Source organism: Ochotona princeps, chromosome 7 (genome assembly GCF_030435755.1).
Source record: "Ochotona princeps isolate mOchPri1 chromosome 7, mOchPri1.hap1, whole genome shotgun sequence".
Taxonomy (NCBI): Eukaryota; Metazoa; Chordata; class Mammalia; order Lagomorpha; family Ochotonidae; genus Ochotona; species Ochotona princeps.
Genome location: NC_080838.1, coordinates 72,836,890 through 72,862,961, shown reverse-complemented (window position 1 = coordinate 72,862,961; position 26,072 = coordinate 72,836,890). Strand labels below are relative to the sequence as shown.

At 36.2% G+C, this 26,072-nt stretch overlaps 1 protein-coding gene across 1 annotated transcript in view; it reads right to left on the bottom strand.

The window, feature by feature from the left end:
• UBA6 (ubiquitin like modifier activating enzyme 6) overlaps nt 1-26,072 on the bottom strand; it is a 66,148-nt gene that overhangs the window by 12,891 nt on the left and 27,185 nt on the right. The window contains exons 14-27 of the mRNA XM_004590856.3: nt 21,580-21,723; nt 20,162-20,229; nt 18,394-18,472; nt 16,811-16,891; nt 12,439-12,516; nt 10,153-10,334; nt 8,983-9,088; nt 7,403-7,492; nt 7,213-7,293; nt 6,011-6,139; nt 4,603-4,654; nt 4,452-4,515; nt 3,152-3,221; nt 64-135 (exon numbers count right to left, since the gene is read on the bottom strand). Coding sequence (XP_004590913.2) covers nt 64-135; nt 3,152-3,221; nt 4,452-4,515; nt 4,603-4,654; nt 6,011-6,139; nt 7,213-7,293; nt 7,403-7,492; nt 8,983-9,088; nt 10,153-10,334; nt 12,439-12,516; nt 16,811-16,891; nt 18,394-18,472; nt 20,162-20,229; nt 21,580-21,723 — 1,296 coding nt within the window. The remainder of the gene's footprint in view (nt 1-63; nt 136-3,151; nt 3,222-4,451; nt 4,516-4,602; nt 4,655-6,010; nt 6,140-7,212; nt 7,294-7,402; nt 7,493-8,982; nt 9,089-10,152; nt 10,335-12,438; nt 12,517-16,810; nt 16,892-18,393; nt 18,473-20,161; nt 20,230-21,579; nt 21,724-26,072) is intronic.

Below are 26,072 nucleotides of genomic sequence, written 5' to 3'. Positions count from 1 at the left end.
AATATGACTTCACAACTGGAAGATCAATACCTCTTTGCTGAATGAATGAATTTAAAAACATACCTTATTGGAAGGTTTGAACTCCTGTATCTTTACTTCTGCAAGAATATTCAGGATGGCATTTGCCGATAAATCCTGTTTTTTAAAAAGAAAATTTTATCAAAACATATTCTTGTAACTTTGAATTATAAACCTCAGACAACCTTTAAAAGGTCATTTATCATATCAAAATTTTTGGAAAATACTGACCATTTAGAGCACATTATTTATTTCTAGAGAAATTTCACTCACACAGTCTCCTGGAAGAATGCTGGCGCAATAGAAAAGCACTAATTGGACAAACAAACCTGAACTCTCAACTCTTTCTATAGTTTTTAAGAGGCAAGATTTTTAATATAAGACTGAGTGTCATGAGATTTGGGACTGTTATTTCTATTTCCTAAACTTCAATGTTTTACAAATTTCTCTGCACAATCTGATACTCAATAATAAAATGCCTAAATGGAATTTATTTCTTGAAAAGTAGAAAAGTACTCTGATGGCTGAAGATGTATTTAGATAAGTTTAAAGCTACCGGAGCCACATTCATTATAAAGATGCTGCTGAGGAAACTCTAAATTGTACCACTTTTGAGGTTAATTAACACTTATTTACACTGTAACTACCCACTCTTTTCACAGAAAAGAATGCTAAATAATACGTTGTTACTGTATATGGTCATTTTTGTTTGCATAAACTCCAAGGAGAAAAACAGACATTGTAACCTGTATCCAAAATAGTGTTATTTATGGATCTGCTTCATGCTTCTCCTTTGGCCTAACTATGTCTTAAGTTCTACCAACATACATGAAGCAAAATCCACTAACCTAGATGTATCAGGTTAGAGATCAGGGTAGAGTACCCTATTTCTGCCAAGAGCATTAGTCATCTGGATATTTATAACATTATTCCTGTGCCATGCAAAATCAATAACCTAAATTGGCCCACTACATATTTACTCAATTTTAAGTAGCTCCTGTGTTGCCTTGGTAAAGCAAGAGCAAATGACTTCATGGACTTCATGGGACTGCGGGCTGGCAGTTCATTCCTACTCCACTCTAGATATTAGTCAAAGAAGATAACGTCTAAGAGAACGAGTAAGATACTAAGGTTAAGAAATGTCAAAACAAGGGTGCGCCTTCAGATTTCTGTAAAAGCAATTCTGTAAAAGACTAATATCACAAACCCATTGTTAAAATGTATTAGCCCTGAATGTAAATGGCTTAAACTCATCAAACATCATAGATTAGTAGACTGGATTAAAAAACAAAATCCATCTATTTGTTGCCTACAGGAGACACATTTCACCAACAAAAACCAGCTGAAACTGTATCTCATGAATTTTGATAGTTTTAGTTTCATCTTTTCAAAACTCTCATTAAATTCCTCAATGACTCATACATCATACAATAGCATCATTTTCTTCAAGAAGGTACTTGATTTCTTTTTCATTTCTTCAGCGACACATGAGTCATTCAGTAGCATGTTATTTAACTTCATGGTGTTAATTTTTTATTATTTCCTCCTGTTGTTTGTTTTGTGGCTTTTCATTTAAGGGGATGTATAATACCTGTTTATTGGAGACTATCATATCTAGTAGCATGTTCAGCATGTTATTTAACTTCATGGCATTGTAAATTTCTATTTTTTCTTCCTTTTGTTGATTTTGTATTGAGGCTTTTCATTTAAGGGGATGTATTGTAACTGTGTAATGCAGACTAACATATCCAGATGTGAGGATACAATGCAATATGCATCTCTACTTCCAGACAAAGATGGACTCCCAATGAAACTGTTTACTATATCTTGTCAATAAGATGCTGGACTCTGCCATTGTCCACGCCCGCAATGATGGACATATGACTGTGCATGAAGAACTATATTATACTCAGTGAGGGAGGAGGGAATTGGGGAGGGGATAAGGGAAATCCCAGGGCCTGTGGAACTGTGTCATAAAACGATAATAATAAAAATAAGTAAAATTAAAAAATAATACTAAAATAAAGGGAAAAAAGAAATGGAAAAACCTGGACATAAACGCTACACAAGTGTATTATGTGTATACAGGCATGTTTTGCTAATTATTAGAAAAATATAAAAAGATAAAATTACATAAAAGAAAGTCAATGCAGAGATTCTCTAAGGAATATTTTGAAGTTTCTATGAAATGATTTATTCTTTTTAGAAGTAAAGCTGATTAACAGGTTTTAAGTATTTAAAAAAACAAGGTATGATTTCCAGATATTGCTGTATTATTACTTGAAATACAAAATCTTTGACTTTCTTAGTAAAACTGCAGTATTTAACTTCTTTTAAGACAAGAAAAGACAGAAGACAGAACAGGACAATCATTCATCTCAGCTATATGTTGGCAGCAAATTATGGGGCAAACGGAGACTTTATGATGGACCATATCAATTGGTGGACGACCTCATCGAGCGAAACTGGCAGCAATTCATAACTGCAGAACTATTAACACCACTCGAGCACATATCTCAGAGCATGCCCCACATCCGGGACTTAGGGTGGGCGGGAAACCGGGTGGGGCTTCTCCCTCAATATCCCCCTTTACCTCAGATACGTGATGGAAACAATATGGACATAATAGCATTACCCACTTTCCTATCCCCCTAAACCTTTTTTTTTCCTTCTTTTTTCTTTAACTGTAATTAACTATGTAAAGATTGTCAACAACAATACAATAAAAAGAAAAAAAATTATAAAAAAAAAAAAAAAGAAAATCAACTGGACATATTTCTGTGCGTTTATGGGTTCTGTATTCTGTTGCACTTCTCTGTATGCCATTCTATAAATATCACAGCTCTAGAGTAAGTCTTGAGATTAAATAAATTGATTTCATCTCTTTACTTTTATAAAAAAAAAAGAGCCATACATAAGTGATATTCAGTGATATACATTTAAATATACATGCATATTATGAAAAACAACATGGATTTCAAAAATGTTAGCATCAAAATAATCTTGTCTTATTTTGAAGTATCCTCACGTGGTGAATGGGCACCAATACAACAAAATAGAATTTGATGCAATTAGCCAATTACCCCCCCACCACTTCAAGCCCACCACTGACAGCACCTGAAGCTTATCTTACCTCTTCTGTAAATGGAATGCAATATACTGTAGCATAAAGTTTTGCAGCATTCTGAAGGAAACTGAAGTGCCTTTAAAAAAATTAAGGAAAGTCTGAATACATAGTTTTAAAAACTCATTAGAAACTACAGGCTTTAAAATAGTGTTTGAAGAAAATCATCAAAAACTCTTGTTACACAATGATTTTAACAGAGGATATCATTTCGGCTGAGATGCAAACACAGCATGAACAACAAACGGGAGACCATCAAACGTTTATCCTTAAAAACACAATATTCATATTCAGGTAGTGATCCTGACAGCTTTAGGGAAAGGAGCAGCCAGAAGTAGAAAAATTAGATTACTGAAAAAAATTTATTTTAATTCTTAAGAAAACATTTTTACATTTGACTTTAAAGAGTACATACTATACTTAAGCTGAGCAAGTAAGTTTGTTAAACAAAATGAAAAGTTAATTCTTACAGAAGGAACAGCTAAGAATAAGGTGAGCTGGAGCCGGCACTGTGGCACAGAACATTAAGGTGCTAACTGCAATGCTGGCATCCCAAATAAGTGCCAGTTCAAATCCTAGTTATCCCAATTGTAATGCGGCTCCCCGCTAACACACCTTGGAAAGCACCAGCTGGCCTGAGAACTTCGAGTTCTTGCCACCCATGGGAGAGACATAGATGGAGAACAGTCTCTTGAGTTAAGCTTGGTCCAGTGCTGGCCACGGTGGCCATCTGAGGAGTGAATTATTATTCCCTCTCTCAAATAAATAAATCAGTATTTAAAAGAGAAAACAAGAACAAAAACCGAATTGACCTGAAGCCTGCAACAAGTACTAAGTGAGAAAATTAAGTACTGATTGCTTAAAAGATTAAGTAGTAAGACAAGCTATGTGTTTAACTAGAGTGTGCACATTTATGTGTGAATGCGACTATAGAGGTATTTGGATATTCAGAGATCAACTCCTTTGAAAATTAATTTAAGGTTATCTCTGGAGAAGCTGAGTAATAATATTTCTTCAATACAACTAAAGATTCGTTGCTTCATTAAATATTAAAATTATAATTTTACTTTTATATAGACAAAGATGATTTTGGTTTCCTCTAAGCAGATATTATAAGTGAAGCTAATTACTATGCAAATAAAAGGATTCATATTTGTGTGAGAAGAAATGTTGTGACTGCCTTCACCGGTCAAGATGATTTGTTAACTCTTAGGTAAATAGAAATACAATAATTTTACATTAAAGTAACCTGTGGTTTTTAACCTTTGATGTACAGTTAAGAAATTTATACAAACTAGATAATACTTACAAAGGTTCATTTATATCAAATTTTATTGGAGAAGGTGGCCTCTTTGGTGACTGCCAAAACAAACCTAAAAAAAATATAAATATCATTTCCAATGTATGCAGGCAGTAATAAATTATATTTGAATTTCTTCTTACCACCTGGCTATACTTACTGCCATCTTTTAATCTTGTGTCTAGAGGAAAACAGTGAAGAAGCTGAAGAGCCTAAAGAAAAAATATCAACCAAAAGAAATCTATGCTTAATATGTATTATATGGGGAACACATTTTTCAGAATACAAAGTTTTTATGTATCATTAATATCTGTACATGCTTCATAAATCAAAATAATGAAGACAGTGCAGTATCCTAGTTCTCCCTTTATTCTACCTATACATTCTTTCGTCACCAACCACAGTACCTGAAAAAATTCCTACCAATTTTAAGACGATGCTACAAAAACAAAAACAAAGAAAAAAAAATTCTACCAATTTTATCAACACTTAGATCTTTTTTTTTATATTTACAGCAAACACAGTGCTTTACATCATTCCTTTGTATGGTCGTATATTTTAGACATGATTTTGTTCTTTCTGAAAAAGAGCTAATGCTTAAAAGAAACAATAAAATCACTAAAAATAATGCTCTAAAATTTGAAAAGATGCAATGTTTGAGATTTTCTTCAAAATCAACTGGGAACAACTGCAAAAGGGTAGGGATATAGATGACCTAGATTACTGAGCTGATTCCAGGTTAAAGTTATACGTATATGATGTTTACACTATTTCCTCTGTGTTTCTATGGCTGAATTTTTTCCATAATAATAATTAAAAAAAAAAGGTTCTACAAAAACTCACAGCAGAGATATAAAGTACCTTTTAAACTCTGAAACAGAGAGGTCACTGATAATTATGTTAAGAACAATGTGAATAAAATTATATTTACAGGGTAAGGAAGGAAGGTTAGACCATTTTTCCAAATGCAGAGCCATGAAAGAAGTTGGAAAGATTGGGATAAGCCTAATAATTATTTTTTTTTTCCAAATGAACTTGCTTTATATGCTGATATGTAAGAACCTAAAGAGAAGGAGAGATACATTCTAGCAACTGCTGTAATGGAGGGAACATTAACAGCCAATATTTATGATTATTTTTGTGCCATCCTTAACTGATTGTCACCATTTCCCAATGCATGAGACAGAATTTCATTATTTCCCACTCACATAAGTAGGAATATACATACAATGATCATCAGGTATGAGTGGGTGTGGTAAAATTTCTATGAAATTTCTATTTTCTCTTGCCTCTATTCTGAACAAATCTCTTGAACACTATAAAAAAATATATTCTTTATTCTCAACAGAAAAAAAGCATCTAAAGCCTAGGTTTGTATATAGAATAGGATCTGCTGAATATGTAACTAAATTTAAACATAGTAACATCCAAAAGATTTAAGTTTTGGGTTTATTACGTTTTGCTCAACTTACTACTTATTTATGAAAAGCTTGCCAAAAGACAGACATTTCAGGACAGTGAAATGAAAGTGGGCCACTATCAATGTTTTCAAAAAGTTTCATACTTACCTTATGGTTAAAATACTTTTCAAATTTTAATCTTGCTAATTCTACACACTGGGACCAATTTCTTGGTCTTCTGCTAAGTAACTTAATAGCTTGAAAACAGCCTTCTAAACTGTGTCCGTTTTGTATTTTCTAGAACGGGAGAGAAAAAAATGATACAATTTCAGTAAACACACATACACAAAATCTGAAGTGTTATGACTTCATTCTGTTTTTAGACCTTAAGCTCCTTGTCTCCACTTTTCTTCCCTTTGAACTTATTTTTTAGAAGGCAGGCATGGAAGGGAAGCAGATAGCATGTGAACTTTTAAACTATGACAGATTTACTTCCCATTTACAAAATTTTCACTAGAACTTTACCGTAATGAACTAAGCTGCCACCTGCCATATTCGGCACTGGTTCCAGTCCTGGATGAGACACTCTAATCCAGCTCCCTGCTAAGGTGCTTTGGAAAGCAGTGGAATAATAGCATTATTGGGCCACTGCATTCACGTGGGATATTAGGAAGAAGCCCTCTGCTCCTGGTTTTGGTCTACTTAGCTCTGGCTGTTGTGGCCATCTGGAGAATGAATCAGAAGATGGAAGATGTCTTTTCCTCCCTCTCTCCCACTCCATCCCCATGCTCCCCAGTGGACTTCTGCCTTTTAGATAATAAAACTTCATGTGACCCTCTTCCAAGATTCCTGACATATTTTTTTTTTTTTTTGTACAACGATAATGTCCTAATCACTCTTCATAGAGGTAAAACTAACTTATTTGTAAGCAACTTGAACATCAGATTATAGTGACAGGAAGTGTGAGTTTTATATTAAAAAAAATCATCACTGGGGTGTGCAGCATTGTGGCCCAGTAGGATAAAGCACCAGCTGACAAGCCAGCATGCCACATGAACACGGCTATCAGCTGTTCCACCTCCGATCCAGCTTATTGCAAATATGCCTGGGAAAGTAATGGAAGATGGCCCAAACACTTCGGCCCTTGTTAAAGGAGACCAGGATGATGTTCCATGCTCCTAGCTTCGATCTAGCTCAGCTGCCAGTGAGGACTGAAACAGTCAGTAGATGAAAAATCTCTCTCTTTATCTCTCTGTAACTTTGCCTTTCCATAAATAAAAATAAATATTAAAAAAACACTCTTATCACTACTCCATCTCTTCCTGTTGCCCTCTAATGCTACCTTTTGTAAAAATGGGATCAATTTTTACCTGTAAGACTTCTTCTGCAGATGAATAGGTTTGCCAAAATTTGTTAAACAATGATGGCTTATGGGAAAAGGAACTCTCAAACTATAACAAAGAATAGGAACAAAGTTAAAAAGACTAGTCCATCTAAAAGTTGCAAATTATCTTCTTTCCTACTTCAAAGAAAACAAGTTCTGTGAAGAGAAACACTTACCTTATCTCTTGCCCACTGTATAGTATGTTCAATAGCGGCTGGAAAGGATTTCAGAGTACAAAATGGTATTTCCTCCTCTGGGGGATCCCGCTAACGTAAGATAATAGTTCAGAAAAGCAATGATAAATTTTTGATTCCATTTAATTTTGAGTTGTATGATTGTTAAAAGATCCACAAATACACAAAATGCAATGATACATTTTTGTCTCCTCAGGCAGGACAAAAAAAAAAAGCTAGTCAATTTTTTTCACAATTTATTTGTTAACAGCAATGCAATGACAAGTATGAATTCCATTACCATTTATTTTGTAAGCACTCATTTGGCGTATCATGACTCAAGACAAATAACCATATATAATTCATGTTTCAAAAAGTCAAGATGATACTTACAACTTACACTACTGTCTACTGTAAAAATTACTCAAAGGTTCATAACCTAGTGTTCAGCAGATTGAGTTTCTTCTGCGATCACTGTATCAGCTTAAAATACAGTTTCTTGCAGAAAGTCAGCATTAAATAGGTGGAAAATGTCTAACCTCTATCATCTGAAGAAAATGACCTTCACATAGGATGTTCATTGGTGGACTGTTGATCTCATCTAAAATGGCTCATTTTGTTTTTATTATAGAGATTTGTATTATAATTTGTCGACTGATGAAATACTGCTAAATATTTTAGAAGACACAAAAGGATGCCAGAGGAGTTTTAAGTTCTGACTTTTATTACTTTGAAGACATGCTAGAAAGCTTACACAATTTTCCCTATTCAACATCTTTCAATTTAAATTTGTCAGTCTGTTAAAATGCTTCTCACACACACACACATCTGATTCCATGAGACTACAATGTAAAACAATGAAATATCACTTCCATTTTCAAACCTGAATTACTGTTCTTTAATTATTAAGGCTACAAATATTCCTTAAGAGCTGTAGTTTCAATTTTTACCAGTCATCCAAAAATCACTTCTAAGAGTTTAAAGTCTTATCTTTATCATCCACTTAAAATATATTCATACAGATGATGGCTTCGCCCCAGCCATGGAAATGTGCATTACGACTTTGGGGGGTCACCAAGCCTGGATTTTATCAACATTTCTGATGAAGCATACTATGGGTGTGAATTCCTAATGAAAATAAACAATGTAAGAGTAGGTACTGAATGACTAGATCTACCTTATTTGTTCTCTATATATCTGCTAATCTAACATCATAAAATCTCACAAGACCAGTGAATGAATAAGTTTATCCTTTGTTGTAGTTCTACTCTCAATCTAAAAGCTTAACGGTCTTTATCAAGAAATCATCAACTCATGCTAGAATGTTAATCAAGCAGCTCGGAGACATACATAGCAAACACAGAAACTAATATTTTCAGAAGACCAAATATGAAATTATGATGACTAAAAACAAAGTAAGTTCAATGTTATTTTAAACAATGTACAAGCACATGTGTATGATCATCATTGGTTGAACAAAGAAAAGGACTGGGAAAACTAATTCAAAAATTTTAAGCGATGAATACATAAAAGCTATCACATGAAGACAATAGACATTTACTTCAAAATATCATTTCACTTACATGACTATTGTAGGACTCAGTCAAATGAGGTACAATAACTTCTGTGTGTCCCTTTGTGCCCATTGTTCCAGAATCTAAGAGAGGCCGTAGATTTGCTAAGCAACGGCTATTTGAAAACATAAGTAAAAAACTTAAAAGTGAATAATAACAATGTAAGCAAAGACACCTACTACTTCTTACAGATCATTTCACATACCTCCCTGATTGTAATATTTCAGGAAGTAGCTACATTACCACAAAATAACCCACTGGTCGTTCCCATCCCACTCCCGTACACACCGATCGTTTTTGTCCCTCCCTTCTATCACCATTAACTAAATCTCTGGATCCAATTTTGATGACCTGGTTACTTCAGTATCACCCTTTTTCCTCTTACTGTGTCTTTTTTGGTTCTGAACTGCAAATCTGACCTCACAATACCTTTTTTCAATGTTTCCTTTAACCCAAACAGCAATAATATTTCTCAATGCCTAAAACTCTTATCTTTTAAATAAATTGCTTAATTTCTTCTTTTTCTCAAGATCATCAACTTTTCACTGCATTTCTCAATGGTAAATTCTATCCAGGAGTCTTATAAAGATGTAAGAAAATAAACAGTCACAATCATTCACCTAACTCTTATATTGGAAGTATTTACTGAATAACATCATGAGTTAAGCACTGAGGACACAGTAAAGATAAATAGGATAAATGACTTAGTGAGACAACACACATTAAATATACATATGAAAAGTAAGTGCCACAAAGCAAATAAGACCTAATTTAGATTTCAGGGGTTAAAGAAAATCTGTTTAAACGAGATCATTTCAGCTGATACTGAAAGGATGATGGAAAAACCTTAGTATGTGTACGGTTCTAAGATTAAACAGACACCTGAGGTGTAATCAGCCATTGACTGCCAACGCCCTCTCACGAGGCAACAACTAAACAGAGGAAGCCTGAAAGGACCAGAAAAATGATAAGCCAGAGAGGTACACAGGTGGCAGGTGCTGCATGAAAAACATTGAACCTATCGTGATGGGCAATCACCAAAGGCTTCTGGGTATATGGAGCATTACAACAGCAACAAAGAATGATCAGATAATCCAGACTTCTCAATAGGTAGGTGTGGGAAACAGCAGTAAAAATTAAGGATCACTTTTTATAAACCTGAATTTTTAAAGAACATACCTGTCTACGTATCTCCTGGCTTCCACATTATCTAATGCTGTAATAATTATATCTTGGTTAGTATAGAATTCGTCATTGTAAATGGTTTCAGTGGCCGGACATACTTTGTTCAGGTGTGCATCTATTTTTAATTGAGGATTTATTTTCAGAGTAGCATTAGCAGCAGTATAACTTTTAGGTTTCTAAATGAATAACAATAGAAGGAATAATATTAAGCAAAATTTAAAGACTGAATTTACATTCTTACTTTAGAACAGTTATGTGTGTAGTGCATGTGTGTGCACACACACACGCAGAAGGTGTGAAGAAAAGTACTAAGTCAAATTTTCATTTTTGGTTTATGTAACATTATTGTAGTCATATTACATTTCATAACTTTCATTAATCCAAATAATGCACATTTTAGTAAAAGTCTGAATAATTTGTACTTTACAGCTAAATATTCTTGAGTTCTTGTAACAAAAGTTAAAAGCCAGCTATAAGTAAATTTTTGCACCCTGCTAAACATGTTTAAGAACCTGGAAAGAACTAAGAACACGTTTAGTAAAATACTAGAAAATCAGACTGCAGAAACTAATTCTTAGAGGTTTGGGACTTTAGTCTTTGCCACTGAACCTTTCAAAATTATTATTATAGGATAAATACTTGTTGAAAATTATCACGAATGGTTTAGTTTCATAAAAAGTAGCTAAAGGGCCAGCTCCACATCATATTGAGTGAGGCTGATGACTCTGATATTGGCATCCCATATTGGTGCTGGCCTGAGTTCTGGCTGCTCCTTTTCCTATTCAGCTCTTTGCAAATATGGCTGGAAAAGGAGAACATGACCCAAGTGCTTTGGCTCCTGCACCCATGTGGGAGATTCAGAAACTCTCCCGAATGCTGGATTTGGTTTGGCTCAGCCCCTGCCCTGTAGTCACTTCTAGAGTAAACCAGCAGCAGGAAAATTTCTCTTTATTCATCTTTCCGTGCAACGAAGACATTCAAATAAATAAAACAATTTAAAAATAAAAGTAGCCTAAAAAAATGCATCTTATCTGAAAGGACCATTGACGATTATTAAATCATTGCTGTTCCTTCTTCCTAGATCTCTGTCACTTCAGGTGTTATCAAAGTTCATTTGTGAGTAAATAAATATGGCACTAAGCATCTTTAGACTGTTTTTCCTGAATCCATGCATCTCTGGCTTTATGACATTTCTGCCTCTTCTCACATGATGAGGCTGATACATTTTACTCATCAATGTTTTTTAGTTTAAAGGTTATTATCTTAGTTTTATTTACTTAAAAGACAAAAAGAAAAAGGTACACTTCCTAAATGTCTGTGATAGCAGGAACTGCACAAAGGCTGAAGTCCAGAGTTAAGAACCCCACCCATGTCTCTCACAGGGTGACAGAGACCCAGCTGCCGCTGGTGTACATTAGAAGCAGGCTGGATCAGAAATGGAGGTGGGACTGGATCCCAGGCACTCGGACAGGCGAGGTGGGCATCCTAAGCAGTGCCGCATCTTGGCTGAACCATCATGCCCACGCCTTGTCAGTGTTTTAGTGCACCAACACATCAGAAACTTCGCTAGAAAATACATGCTTTTATGTAGCTCTTCCTGAAAGTAATATACACAGCTGCAGACAAAATTTTACACATTGTTTTAAAGACCCTGTTACTTGGTTCTTTATATTTAGACAGGTAGGACAAACAGATTAACTATGCTATCTGATTGGCTGTCTGGTCAATATTCCTAAGTTTAATTTACTGTCCATGAGTTACTGAGCACTTAATGGAAAAAAATCCAATTTTAAAGTGGAAGTAAATTTTCTTGGCTAAAACTACCTATATTTTTGACTAATTATGAGTATTTTGGTATCTATAAAAACCACCAGGAAGAAGTCTTCTCTATTTTAAAAAGCATATTAAATGGTTAAACAAGATCAAAAAGGTAAATTTTGTGTTAATTTTCTAACAAAGATTTTCTCCAAGGTATAAAAACTATGGTCTGCCAAAACGTCAAATTAGAAAACCCACTTCTATATACTTACCTTCTGAAATTAAAAATGTAAAAAACTTTCGGTTGTCACAAAATGGGAAAAAATTCTGCATGTTCACCAAACACCCAACTTTACATTAAAAGGTAACTTCATATTTTTCGGTTTTTGTTGTTTGGTAATCTAAGAGATTTCCATATAATAAAGAACATGATCTTCATATTCAACCACTATTTTCTATCTATAAGAAACTTTCTTTTCAAAATAACACATAATTCAACACTGAAACAAAATAGTAACATACCTGTATGTGATGAGGACGAAACAGGAATTGTCTATTTAAATTGGATTTTTCTATCAAGTCAGGGTCTGTAACTGTGATCTAAGTGCAAGAAGAGAAAATGTCTGAGATTACAAAGCAAATTTTAACTTCTCAGTATGATAAATAGGATCCTCCCTCCAATGATCCCAAGTTATTTTAGATGGTAAAGACTGTAAGATCACTACTCCAAAGTGATTACCAATTCTGCACTTTTCCAACTTAGATTTCATTGTAATTAATCCTTAGTGGAGGAGTATCTCAAACAAGCTAATTCTCATTACAATTCTATTTAAGCTCTTATTTTCCCATTTATAACAAAATAGAGAATGAAAATATTACTATTACGCCTTTGAGAATTGTGAAATGGTGTCTGTAGTGTAGCAGGCCCTTATTTCAAAATTCATTGTTGTTTATCTTAACTACCTTGGCAAAATGCTTATATGGAACTTCAGCTAAAGAAAATGTTTACACAATATGGAAATAATAGTCTTACCCACTTTCCTATAGCCCTTGAACCTTTTTACCCTAATTAACTATGTAAAGATTGTCCAAAATAAATAATAATAATAAAAAAGAAAATGTTTACAAAGTCCACAGCAGGCTGCCTGTGTTTTCAGGAAAAGTTCTACTGGAAAGCTATCACCATCTGTCTGAATACTGACTATCCTATTTTTATGCTTTAAAGCTAAGCTAGTTACTACTTACAAAGCTAAGGTCTGTAAGCCTAAAACTTTCAAGGTTGTTTAAAATAAAATTGGCAGATTTCCATTCTAAAAAATGCAAGAAGAAAGTACACAGACTTCAGATATTCTGAGGATATTCAAAGTGCCCTGTATACTTGGCTTGGAGTTTTAAAAAAGATTTGCCTAATTGCAGCATTTTTTTTATCTTTTTTTTTTTTTAAAGATTTATTCATTTTATTACAGTCAGATATACACAGAGGAGGAGAGACAGAGAGGAAGATCTTCCGTCCGATGATTCACTCCCCAAGTGAGCCGCAACGGGCCGGTGCGCGCTGATCCGATGCCGGGAACCTGGAACCTCCTCCGGGTCTCCCACGCGGGTGCAGGGTCCCAATGCATTGGGCCGTCCTCAACTGCTTTCCCAGGCCACAAGCAGGGAGCTGGATGGGAAGTGGAGCTGCTGGGATTAGAACCGGCGCCTATATGGGATCCCGGGGCTTTCAAGGTGAGGACCTTAGCCGCTAGGCCATGCCGCCAGGCCCAAATTGCAGCATTTTTCACACTGTGTTCTAGTCATTAAATGCTTTCTACCACACATAAACACACTCATTTCTATTAATTTGTATTCCCTGGTGTTTTCAACATATTTTTAGAACACTTATTTTAACAATGACAAAAAAACAGAATATGCTTTTTACCAAAAAAAAAAAACCAAGTCCATTAACAGGTGTTGATTAGCAATGTAGGGTTTCTTTTCACTTTATCTTTTTTTTTTCCACTCAAAGATTAATTTATTTGGGGCTCAGCACGGTAGCATAGTGGCTAAAATCTTCGCCTTGGAAGCACCAGGATTCCCATATGGGCACTGGTTTATGCCCCGACTGCTCTACTATCCATCCAGCTCTTTGCTTGTGGCCTGGGACAGCAGTAGAGAACAACCCAAAGTCTTGGGAGCCTGTACATATGTCAGAGACCCAGAAGAAGCCTCTGTCTCCTGACTTTGGATCAGCTCAGCTCTGGCCATTGTGGCCACTTGGGGAATGAACCAGCAGATGAAAGATCTTTCTCTGTTTCTCCTCCTCTCTATGTATCTGACTTTCCAATACAAATGAATAAATCTTCAAAAATAAAATATTAATTTATTTGAAAGGCAGAATTACAGAAAAGGAAGAAAAGAGAATATGAGATGAGAGAGATGAGAGAAACAGAGAGACTGAGAGAGAGTTGAGAGAGAGAGGTCGTCCATCCACTGGTTAACTTCCTAAACAGCTGCAATGGTTGAAATCTGAAGCCAGATGCTAGGATCTTCTTGCAGAACTTCCATGAGTGTGCAGGGGCACAAGCACTAGGAACATCCTTGTTGTTTTCCAAGGTACTCGGAAGTGAAGCCACTGGAACTCCACCCACATAGGATCCTGGTGCCAGAGGCAGTAGCTGTAGCCGCTTTGCCACAGCACCAGCCCCAGTATTTCATCTAACACTAATTTTTGTTTCCATCCTTTTCCTCCCTGCAATTTTGCCTTCGACTGAACTGACCCAAGTTACTGTTTTCCACTCTATTCCAAATCTGAAACTAGTCTGGAAGTTAGTAAGGTATTTTAACCTGTATTTTAAAATGTCAACACGCACATGTGACTTAGGATTTACAATTAAAATCATAAACAATCTCAACTATTTAAATTCCTATTTTTCAGACTATCAATGAACTAACTAGTTTTAACCCTTGCATTCTCAAAACATTTCAATGGATTTTAATTAATTAATTTATTTTTTTACCAAAATAAACTTATCATTTAATTCCATTTTCCATGAACTTGAAAGTACCCTGTATATTGGAACCTATACATGTATCATTCAGAAAAGTTATCTGCTGTCCCTTTCAGTTTCCCACAGGGCCAGTGTATGGAAGCATGGCGGTGACAGTCTTGTTAATGGATTCAGGATGCAGATCTGAGCTTAGAGGGAAGCGCTAGTGTCACTGGGGGCACGCCCTTCAAAAGAGTTCCCATGAGAGGTCTGGTTTTATAGGCTTCAGTTGGCCCAAGCCATTCTATTTCTGCTTCCTGTCTTGTCATGTGATTCTTTCTTAGTGTGCATTCCATTATCGCATGCCCTCCTCAGACATCAGACCAATGGGGCCATCTGATCTTGGGCTGTGAAGTTCCGAAACTATAGGCAGAAATAAAATTTTTCTTCCTAAAAAGCTTTTCTCATTTATTTCATAGTTGTAGTACTGGAAGGTTGACTATTACATCCATATCCTGGGTATTGACATCAATTTTTTTATATGTCAAACTCATGCCTGTGATATCTGAATTTTATCAAACATATAGAAATTTTTATTTGGCTTTTTAAAAAATTTCAGTGTTCTTCCCCTATTTCTACTCCTCTTTTATTATATTCCTATAGGTTTTGGGTATGTATGCTCAAGATTCTACATTTGTTTTAGTCAGAGGTCTGGAAATTTCAATGATCCTAAATTTGGTTTATTTGTTTCTCTGCTCAAGACTTTTATACGATACAGTTTTGAACTCCTTGTCAGGTATCAGCATGGTACATGCTCTGAATTTAATTTTACAGGTGTGACTTTCCTTTAAGATAGGAATATTTGTTAGTGATTATGACTTTGAGACCAGGATATTTTCTCTCTCGAATCTGAGACCCTGGTGATTTGCCTTTCTAGCTTGTCTACATATATAAACATTGAAAATTTTTAAAATTTTGGGTTTTGGGTTTCTTTCCTATAGTGTTTTCCTTACTTTTATCTGCTGATATGAACTGCAAATTTCCCAAGACTCAATTCAGATGCATCCTAATTTATGCAACCAAGGATTTTTATTTTAGGAATGTCTTTTTAAAAACCACCACCAGCAACAAAAACTTTTAATGCATGCAAGGAATACCTTTTAAAAGCATTAGAACTAATTGTGGCTTATGGAACACAATTTAGGAAATGCTAAGCAAGTATAGTATCAATGTATAACATCTGTCTGTAATTAACAATAATAATGAACGCTCTCTCTGAAATGGCACAATAAGCTAAGTTTAATTATAAAATCTGAACTGTTATACATATTTGGTCATTTAATTGGCTCTCAGCATGTCAAATCTAAGTAATTATCAAAGGAAGCTAGTTTACATTTAAATATCAAAACAGTAACAATAAAATAATTTTTATTTAAAATACGAATGTGGTTTTGCAATTACCATATTCATAATCTTAAGAATCCAACTACATACTAAAGTTGATATTATTCCACCAGTTTTGATACTTACCAACTGAAGTCAAGTCTGAGTTTCTCTATACTTCTCTAGGTTAGTTTCTTCTATCTTAAACAATTACTAAATAGCTTTAAGTGCAACGAATTTATTTAGTAATCACCAAATAGTAATAATCTACTAGAATGTGCTTCACAATTTGCAAAATCTTTTCACATTTTATCTTTATAATAATGCAATAAGGTAAATAGTACAGAGTTGACTTGCACAGTATTAGAGAAAGGAACTGAGGAACAAATAATTTAAGCAATATGCAACAAGGATATAAAACTGCACAGTGGTCAGAGGATTAGAAACTTAGTTTTTATTTTATGCTCTAACACATGATCAAATATAGTTCAAAAAGGTAACATAGAATATTAACTTGTTTCTTGCAAAGATTTCTATCTTACCATTCCTTTCTCTCTGCTTGTGCCAACACCAAGTAAAGCAAAATTTTTTAACATTTCACAGCCTATGGCTCCACATCCCACCTATGGAAAAGAAAAATGATATATTAGATTAAACAAAAATAAGGCATCTACTTATCTGAGAGTAATTTCACCTTAATTTTCCTTAACTGTTAAGTTATAATAATACATATTTCTAGGGGTGGCAGGGAGGTACAGCATGCTATCTGTCCTGTGGTGCCAGCACCCCTATGGACTCTAGTTTGTGTCCTGGATACTCCACTATGCTCCAGCTTTCTGCTTATGACTTGGGAAAGCAGTGGAGAATAACCTAAGTCTTTGGGATCCTCCGCTCCTGGCTTCAAATCAGCTAAGCTCTGGCCGTTGCAGCCATTTGCGCAGTGAAACAGTGGGTAGAAGATTTCTTCTTATATCTCTCCTTCTCTTGGTAAAATCTGCCTTTTATGTAAAAATAAATAAATCTTTAAAAATATTTAGTTTAAAAAAACTTAAACATTTTAAGTTTATTTTACTTCAATACGGTTATTACTTCTAAGTATCTCAAAGAAAAATGTACAAATCAATCAAGGAAAACAGTATTTACAACTGCTCTGGACAAAGATACATTTAAAAATATGAAGTAAAAGGCAAACAATGAGTTTATTTCAGAGAGAAATGCATAGCAAAAACATTAAGTACATCAGTGAAAATATTGCTTTTAGATTTCTCAATTCATTTAATGGGCAGAACTAATCCATGACTTTTCTTTCAGTTTTATGTAAAAACAAGCAATAAAAATCAGCAGCTTCTAGGGGTTTGTTAAAATTCAGCAAAAACTTCTGACTTTCAAATAATTATTTTAAAAATGATTAGTAAAAAAATCTCAGCACTGACATATTAATAAACAGAAATGTAAGAGGCAGGAAAAGGATTTTAATGCTACTAAAGACAACCTCCTTTACAATGCTTTCAGATATTATAGAAAGAATACATTATTACATCTCTCTCTAAATATATACACACACATATACATATTTTCAAAGATTTACTTATTTATTTGAAAGAGAGGAGCCAGAGAGAGTGATCTTCCATCCACTACTTCACTCTACACATGGCTGAAGCTTCCTGGGCTGAAACAGGCTGGAGCCAGCAGCTTCATCTGGTCTCACATGTACTGGCAGGAGCACAAAAGAACCATGAGCTTTTCCCAGGTCATTAACAGGGAGCTGGATCAGAAGTGGAGCAGGTGGGATATGAACTGGCACCCATATGGGACACAGGCACATCATAATGCAAATCCCCAAATTTCCAGCTTTTTATGTATTGCTGGAAAAGCTCTTAGCATTCAAAATTATTATACTCATATTTTAATTTTAACTGCACTGATTCTTTAGAAAAGGAGTGAGAAAAATTTTTCTTTAAAGGGCCAGGCAGTAAAAAGTTTCCAGTTTTACACACCATCTGGTCTGATCTCTGATATAGCTACTCAAGACTTTTCTCACTTAGGTTTACATTTTCTTTCATAAAATGGTAATACACATGGCAGTTTGAATATACTACTTATTCCCATCTTTACTGATACTTACTAAGAAGATATTCAAATTTTGTAGCTTCTGGCATAAAGTGTCACCAATGCATGCTCTTAAGGCATCATACCTATCTCCTCTGAAGAAAACAATACACATCAAGAAAATAGAAAAGCATAAAAGACATTAAATTACTACTGTCAATATTGATTGTCCCACAACCTAGCAGACAGGCCAATCCATTCAAAAGACCATGATAAAGCAATCAGTTTTCCTTTTCATCATTTGTCATACTACAAATCTAAAAGACTAAGTGAAGGTGATTTTATGCTATAGAAGTCTTCTTTACAGAACTGCCTCCTAGGGGGATGCATTCTAAGACTCCCTGTACATGCCTGAATCCACATATAATATTGAACTCTATAATTTAAAGCCTTTCTCATTTAAACTAAGAACTATTACACGCTGTTACCCTTAATTTGAGACGTGACAACAAAGCTTGTGGTAATTTTTCCATCTTCACAACCTCCTGCCGACCAGATCTGTCCTTAGCATGCACTATCACTATCACAATCTCCATGTAAGTTTTTCTTTCTGGCGGTTGAGAACCTGCACCTTTCCACTTACAGGAGGCACTTAATGGCTTCTCTTTAGCATATCTGAGTGGCCAACTTCATTTCTTGCACTTGGGGGTTATTAATAAATAAAATAAGCATTATTTTCTCATAAGTATTGCAATACCACAGCAGCTGAACTGACCAATGAGAAGGGTACTGAATATCTAGTGAGTTGTGCTGGATATGCTGTACAAAAGTATGGGTTACTTTCTGGTAGAAAGAACCAGGACGGCAAGAATTTCACTGCACTACATAACATGTGCAATTTGGAACACATCAAATAATACATTTCTGAAATTTTCCATTTAAAAATTTCAGACCACAGCTGACCACACTACCTGCAACTGGAAAAGTGAAATCACGTAATGCAGTATTACTATATTTCAAAAAAAAATTGCCTATGTGTGGAATTTTTCAGATAGGAATCAAATTTTGCAGGTTAAACATTTTTTTAACTTTAAATTTATAGAGACAGAGAGAGAATGAAGTAAGCGGGGGAGGGAGGAAGCAGTGAAGCAGGGAGATAAAGTGAGAGACAGACAGAGATATCTTCCATCTGCTGGTTAATTTCTGCAAGATGTTCATTAACAGCTGGGGCTGGGCCAGACTGAAGCCAGGAGCCTGGAACTCAAGGCAGGTTGGTCTCTCCTGTGGATGGCAGAGACTCAACTATTGGGACCATCACTTGCTGCTTCTCACAGTGTGCTTATTAGCAGTAAGCTGGTGAAGAGCAGAGCTGGGACGTATCCAGTCACCTCAACGTCAATATGGGATGTAAGTATTTCAAGAAATGTCTTAGTTGCTAAGTCAAACACCTGCTTTTAAAACAAGTTTGTGAGGAAGGTATGGTTGGACTTTGAGGTTAGTTCACTTAAAATGAAAGTAGAACTTTGGATTACCTGTATTTTAGGAAGATGAATCTCAATTTTTGATTTTCTGAGATTTATGACCCAAAAAGGTTAATGACTAATACAATTAAAGACTGCACATAACATTTTTTATTTCACATTATGATACTCTGAATGTTAATCATTCTCACAACATATAACTTAAACTTTACTACTTATAAAGTGGTAAGAGATCCCCAAGAAGTATAGAATTAAATGAGACAGCAGAAAACATTTTAATGAAATTCATGATTAGACAAAACTATTTTGATCTATTTTCTTCATGTAAATAAAGAAGAAGAGCAATAGAAACTTCCATATTACCGTGGAAGAAATTCTTCACATTCAGGTCTGCCTAGGGATTCGACAACATCTGCTGCCTCGAGGTATAACTTAAAGGAGATCAAAAATACAATGTACTGTTATGCAATTTAAATTACTGGGAAAAAAGTTCTTCCATAGTTACCTAATGATCAATAGGATCAGATTCGCTAAAAATGTCATATCAGGATCATGTGTTAAAGAATGCTAATGTTAGTAAATTCAAGCAAAATATAATTAAAAGTTGATTTTGGTGTAAAATATTTTGAAAGTCCTAAGTTTACAAAATGGTTATTATGAGAAAACTATGCATAGATTCTCTCCTTTAAAGAATGCTAAGCTCTGAAAGACATGGTATCATTCATGTTATGAAGTCATCTTAAAAAGGAACTTCCTAACTACACTATCGCTACATAAAACACTTCACAGCTATATTAAAAACTCTGTACCCTCCACTCAATTCCAGCTATAAAGAGTAACTTGTTTGATTTTAAAGAAGTATCCAGACTATGAGAACCTAGACTGTATCTATTTTCCAGCTTGAATACATTGTATGTCATCTATCATGATACGCATTGTAAAGAAAACCCACAATTTCAGCACATTTAAAATATCAACAGAATTATCTTAAATTAATGGGGAAAAAAAGGACTAAGTTTTACTTTCATTTTCATCTAAATAATTTGTGTGCTAAATTTGAGCATGGAAAAATGGCTACTTATTTAACTTAACAGCAAAGAGTCTTTATTGTATTTCCAATGATGTTAACAGTCCTATTCAAACCAAACTTATACTAATCAACTTATACTTTATGTTAAGGTAAATCAAATAATTCAAAGCATATCAGAACTATATGGGTACTTCTTAAAATATAAAACATGAATTTTATATTCAAAATATTTAATATATTTCAAAAAAGAAAGTGCTGTCCTTTGGTGCTTTCTTCTGGTAACAAATACGGTTTTATTCCACACTGTCAGGTTTTTGAGATTATTATTTTTTTCTCAAACCTATACCATACCTATGCTCTCCACCTTCAGATGTTTATATGCAGGAAGGGACCCAAATGATTCATGATAAGATTTCATGTAACAAGCTCATGGGCCCTGAGAGCCTAAGAATGCTAAGTTAGCAATTAGTTACGAATGGTCATGATAGATAATCCATTCTCTTTAACTCTCAAAAATGAGGGAAATGACTCAAAAAGGCACTTTTAGTTAATATTCCAACAATTTTAACATATGATCTTATTTTGTTCAATTACAGTATCGAATACTGCAAGCAAACAACTCATATCTTTCCAATGCATAAGATATTTTGAGATGATTTTTCTAATACAATAATAATAATACTAGTACATCATAATACCTACAGACATTTTGCTGTTGGTTAATACAGACAAATAGTAAAACAGAACTAACCCACTGGCACAAAGGAGAAAACTTCCCTGTCACAGCTTTTAAAACTTCTTGGCTGGCAACACCTCCCACAGCTGCAGCAAGCGGGGACAAGAAACCTCGAGCCGTCCAAGAGAGCCAATGAACAATGTCAGTATCTATGTCCGGCTGAAACACAAGCCATGAAAGACAGGAATATTAACAGCATTCCTACAGTACCTGTACACAGTGCACAGAGTTACCAGGCATTAATTAAAAAAAAATTACTCAATGTCCTTGTTGTAAAAGGTCTTTAAGTCCTAAAAAGTCCCAATTTTATATTGAAAGAGCCACTGCACGCTGCTTTAATTAGTGCTTCCTTGACCACTACTTGCTTACTTTGCTTCCCGAATCTGAATCCCCTTTTTGCATCACTGAGCTGTATATGAATATCCACCATTATATAAAGACTAGTGCTGTGTGCTGCCAGTGCTTCCTATTTACAAATAAACAGATACTTATAAAAAGTACATTAAGGAAAACTATGGAAAAACTTTTAATTTAAATAAATGAAAATAAAATTACACTAGTGTTTTAAAAAAAAATTAGAGAACTGGGCTGGGATTCCACTGGTGAGTGCAGGGCTGCGTTCCAGTCTGGACATGGCTGCAGTCTCAATTGGCCCAAGTGTGGACTGGGACTGGATGCATCAGGCCAGGCTATACACCAGCACCATCAGGTGCCCTGGAAGACCAGGGTAGATGTGGGATGGACTAGGCTAGGTTTCTGCCCCTCCTGAGTCACACGTGAGCCGTGTCTGGGTATGGACGAGCCTTGGCTGGGCCGAAATATCCAACAGTAAGAACCAGAATGGGCTGAAGACCAGTCAGGAAAGGCCACTGCTAGGACAGGAGGTGGACTGAGTAGGGCTGGCTCATGGACCCACCGGTATGCGTGAGATCTGGCAGTGGGAGAAGTCCTGATGGAGGAGCCTGGGCAACTCCTCTAGCAGGACACAGTCCCTGCAGGTGAGTGCAAAAACCACGACAGGGAGCAGCCCAGATCAGGCCAGGCCAGGGAAAGGCACCCACTGGCATACATTTGGTATAAGTCAGAGGCAGTCCAGGCTGAACCAGTTCACATCACCCACTGATGAATCCGAGCACCAGAACAGAGTGTGGGTCGGGCCAAGCCTGGTTGCAACACATACCAGTGCACATTACGGCTGGGATTGGATGCCTGCTGGGCTGGGCTAGGCTATAACCCTCACCAGTGTCTGCTGGAATTGGGGGTGGGCCAGGCCAGAAAACTCACTAGCAAATGTCAAGGTGAGGTGAGCCATACCAGACTGGGCTGCAGCGCCCAACCAGCACACATGAGAACCAAGCAGGGAGGGGGCAAAGCTGGCAGGGCGAAAGTGGAGGGTTCCCCTGCTGGACAGCCACTCCCACTGGAGAGCGTGAGCTGGGATGGGGCCAGAACAGACTAGGCAGGGCTACAACACCTGTGGACCTCATGTGAGCTAGATCAGGAAAAAGCCTGACTGGGCTGATGTTCCTACTGGTGCAAGCATAAATTAGAGTGGGTGAGGGTTGGTTGGGTTTTGCCGCATCATAAGTTGGCAGGGGCTGGCACTGGGGGCTAAATCTGTCAGGTTACACTCCAGAACCATCTGGAGAGTGCATAATCCGGGAGTGGGAGTGGCCTAGGAGGGAAACAGTCGGCGCCTTCCTCTTGGGTGACCACTCCCACTGCAGAGCAAGATAACCAGGATTGGGACAGGGGTGGCCAGACAGAACAGCACCCCCCCAGTATGTGTGTGGACTGGATAGTAGGGCAGGTTGGGTTGCACTAGGCTTCAGTGCCCATTGACATGTACAAGAGCTAAATGGGATGTGGGACAGACTGAATAAGTCTGCAGTACATGCTGGCAAGCATGGGAACCAGGGTAGGGGGCAGGACTGATGGGGGTTATGGAGAGTCACTCCAATCAGGTTGCAACTCCCACTGGTTAGCGTGAGGACCGAGTATTAAGTGGGTAGAATCAGGCTGGATCACAACATCCATCGGTTCGCGTGGAAGACAGGGCTGGAAATAGAACTGACCCAACAATTTCAACCACCAGCATATGCATAAGCTGACTGAGGTGATGGACCATGCTGGACCCTGTACTGGCAAGCACACACAAGAATCAGGACTGGGATCACCTCAGACGAAGTTTCTCTGGGGATCCCTCCAACTGAACTGCTGATCTCAGAACCTCAACAATGAAAAGACTATGTCAGCCAGTGGATTCTGCATAGATTTCATCAGGCTTGGAGAAGCGAGATTGGCAGTAATTCAGAACTGTTGAACCATCAAAACTGCATGAGCAGGACCCTCGGAGCATGCCCCACGTTGGGGACCTGGGATGGGTGGGAGGCTGGATGGGGCTTTTCCCTTTATCTCTTCCCTTACCCCAGATACAGAAAAATAAATAATATTAATGTGGAAACAACGGACTTACCCACTTTCTTACAGCCCTTGACCCTTTGTGCCCTAATCAACTATAAAGATTACCAAAATAAAACAATTTAAAAAAATTAGAAAACTGGATTTTAAAGCTATTCTTTCAGTGGTTTCCTATTTGTGACCAGGATCTTTTTATTCTTTCAATAACAGGACTATAATTTCAGTCTTAACTTCAGTAGAGCTTAATTAATTTCTTCAAAGTTAATACAAAATAATAGTATTTAGCAGGAGACTAAGTGTTTTTCTACTATATTGTCAAAAATATTTCACACAAAATTTGGTTAACATTAACTCACTATCCCACCACTCTATTTCAATTACATCTCATAACCTTCAGCTAGTTAGCACTAACTTCAACACTACCTAACTACAATTTGATTTAATTGGGTCATTTCTGGATACAGATACTGGTGGTGGTAATAAAAGCAATGATGAGAAAGATAACAGAAGCAGCCAGTATAAATAAGCAGCTACTATGCCACATTGTAGTTATTTTTTACTATATAAACAAACAATTTCAACTCTGAAGGAGGGACAGAGCTTCAACATTACTAGGAAACAGGCTATCACAAACTCTAAAATACATGCTGAATGTTCCTACATGAAATGTCTGGCATGGGCAGTGTTGTGGAGTTTTGACTCTTTGGAATCTAGAATATTTGCATCAATACAATGAGTTATCTTGGAGATGGAATCCAAGTGTAAACATAAAATCCATATATGTGTCATATACATTTTATGTACTCTGCCAGGAGGTAATTTTATGTAACATTTTGTACATTTGCTATTATAAAAATACTTGTTTATTCTCAGCTATGTGGAAGGCAGAACGACAGAGAGTGAGCAAGATAGCTTGCATATACTGGGTCATTCCCCAGTCAAAATTGTCCAGGATGGAGCCAGGGGCTGCAACTCTGCCATAGGAGTGGCAGAGGCCCAAGCACTTTAGTATCCCCTCTAGTACCCAGGCCGCAGAGCAGGAAGCTGGACTGCAAGCAGAGCAACTGGGACTTAAACTGATAAGGGATGGCTAAGTTGTGGCCTAACCAGTTGTGCAACAATGTCTGCTCCTACACTTCTATTTTGACTGTGATCTGTCACATGAACACAGGTATGAAATTTTTAATTTTGGGCATCATGTTGGTGACTCCAGGAAGTTTCGGATTTAGGATTGTTTTTAGATTTTCAGAATAGGGATGTTTCCTGCACTTGCTAGTGGAGACACCAAATGCCAAGAGTTATCTCTATACTTCACAACTCCATGAGCCTGTTCACAGAGCAGGCCACAGAAGGAGAGTGCCTGAAAACAGAATGGTCTAATGGTGATACAGAACACACAAACACATCTTCACAGAAAGTCCCACACTAAGTGGAAAAAAAAAAAACCACCGAATATAGCTATGATAATTACCATATCACAGTAGCTAGGACAGAAACAAACAAAACCCCAAACAAAACAAAATACTCTAAGTTTGGCTAAAAAAAAAAAGTTCAATACAATATTTGCATATAATTAAAACAGGAAAGGCTAACAGGCAGTAAGTTATTATGGACTTTAACAAAATCAACAAAATTCACAGGATACACCAATGCCATTTCAAAAACAAAAAAATTGTTCATTAAAAAATTCTTTTACAGAATATTAAGAGAAGTAAGTGCTATGGAAGTATAACACTAAAAAGCACTCAAGATCTTATGGTATCCAAAAACATAAATACAAGAACATGTCTGTAGCATAAAGTATATATAAGAAAAAAGAAACTTACATTCAAAATATTTTAGCTACTAAAATTCAACTCTCTTGACCTAATCACAGGACAATGGAGTCAGTCACCCACACATTCTTAACTTCTGGGAGACATAAGGGAGAATTGAAATCAAGAGCAGTCATGAGGTGTAGGGTTTAAGACATTGTTTGCTACGCCTGTATCTCGTCCTAGAGTGCCGAGGGTTCCACTGTTCTCTGACAAGCACCCTGGGAGGCAGAAAGTGATGGCTCTAGTACTTGGGGTCTCTGTCACTTATAT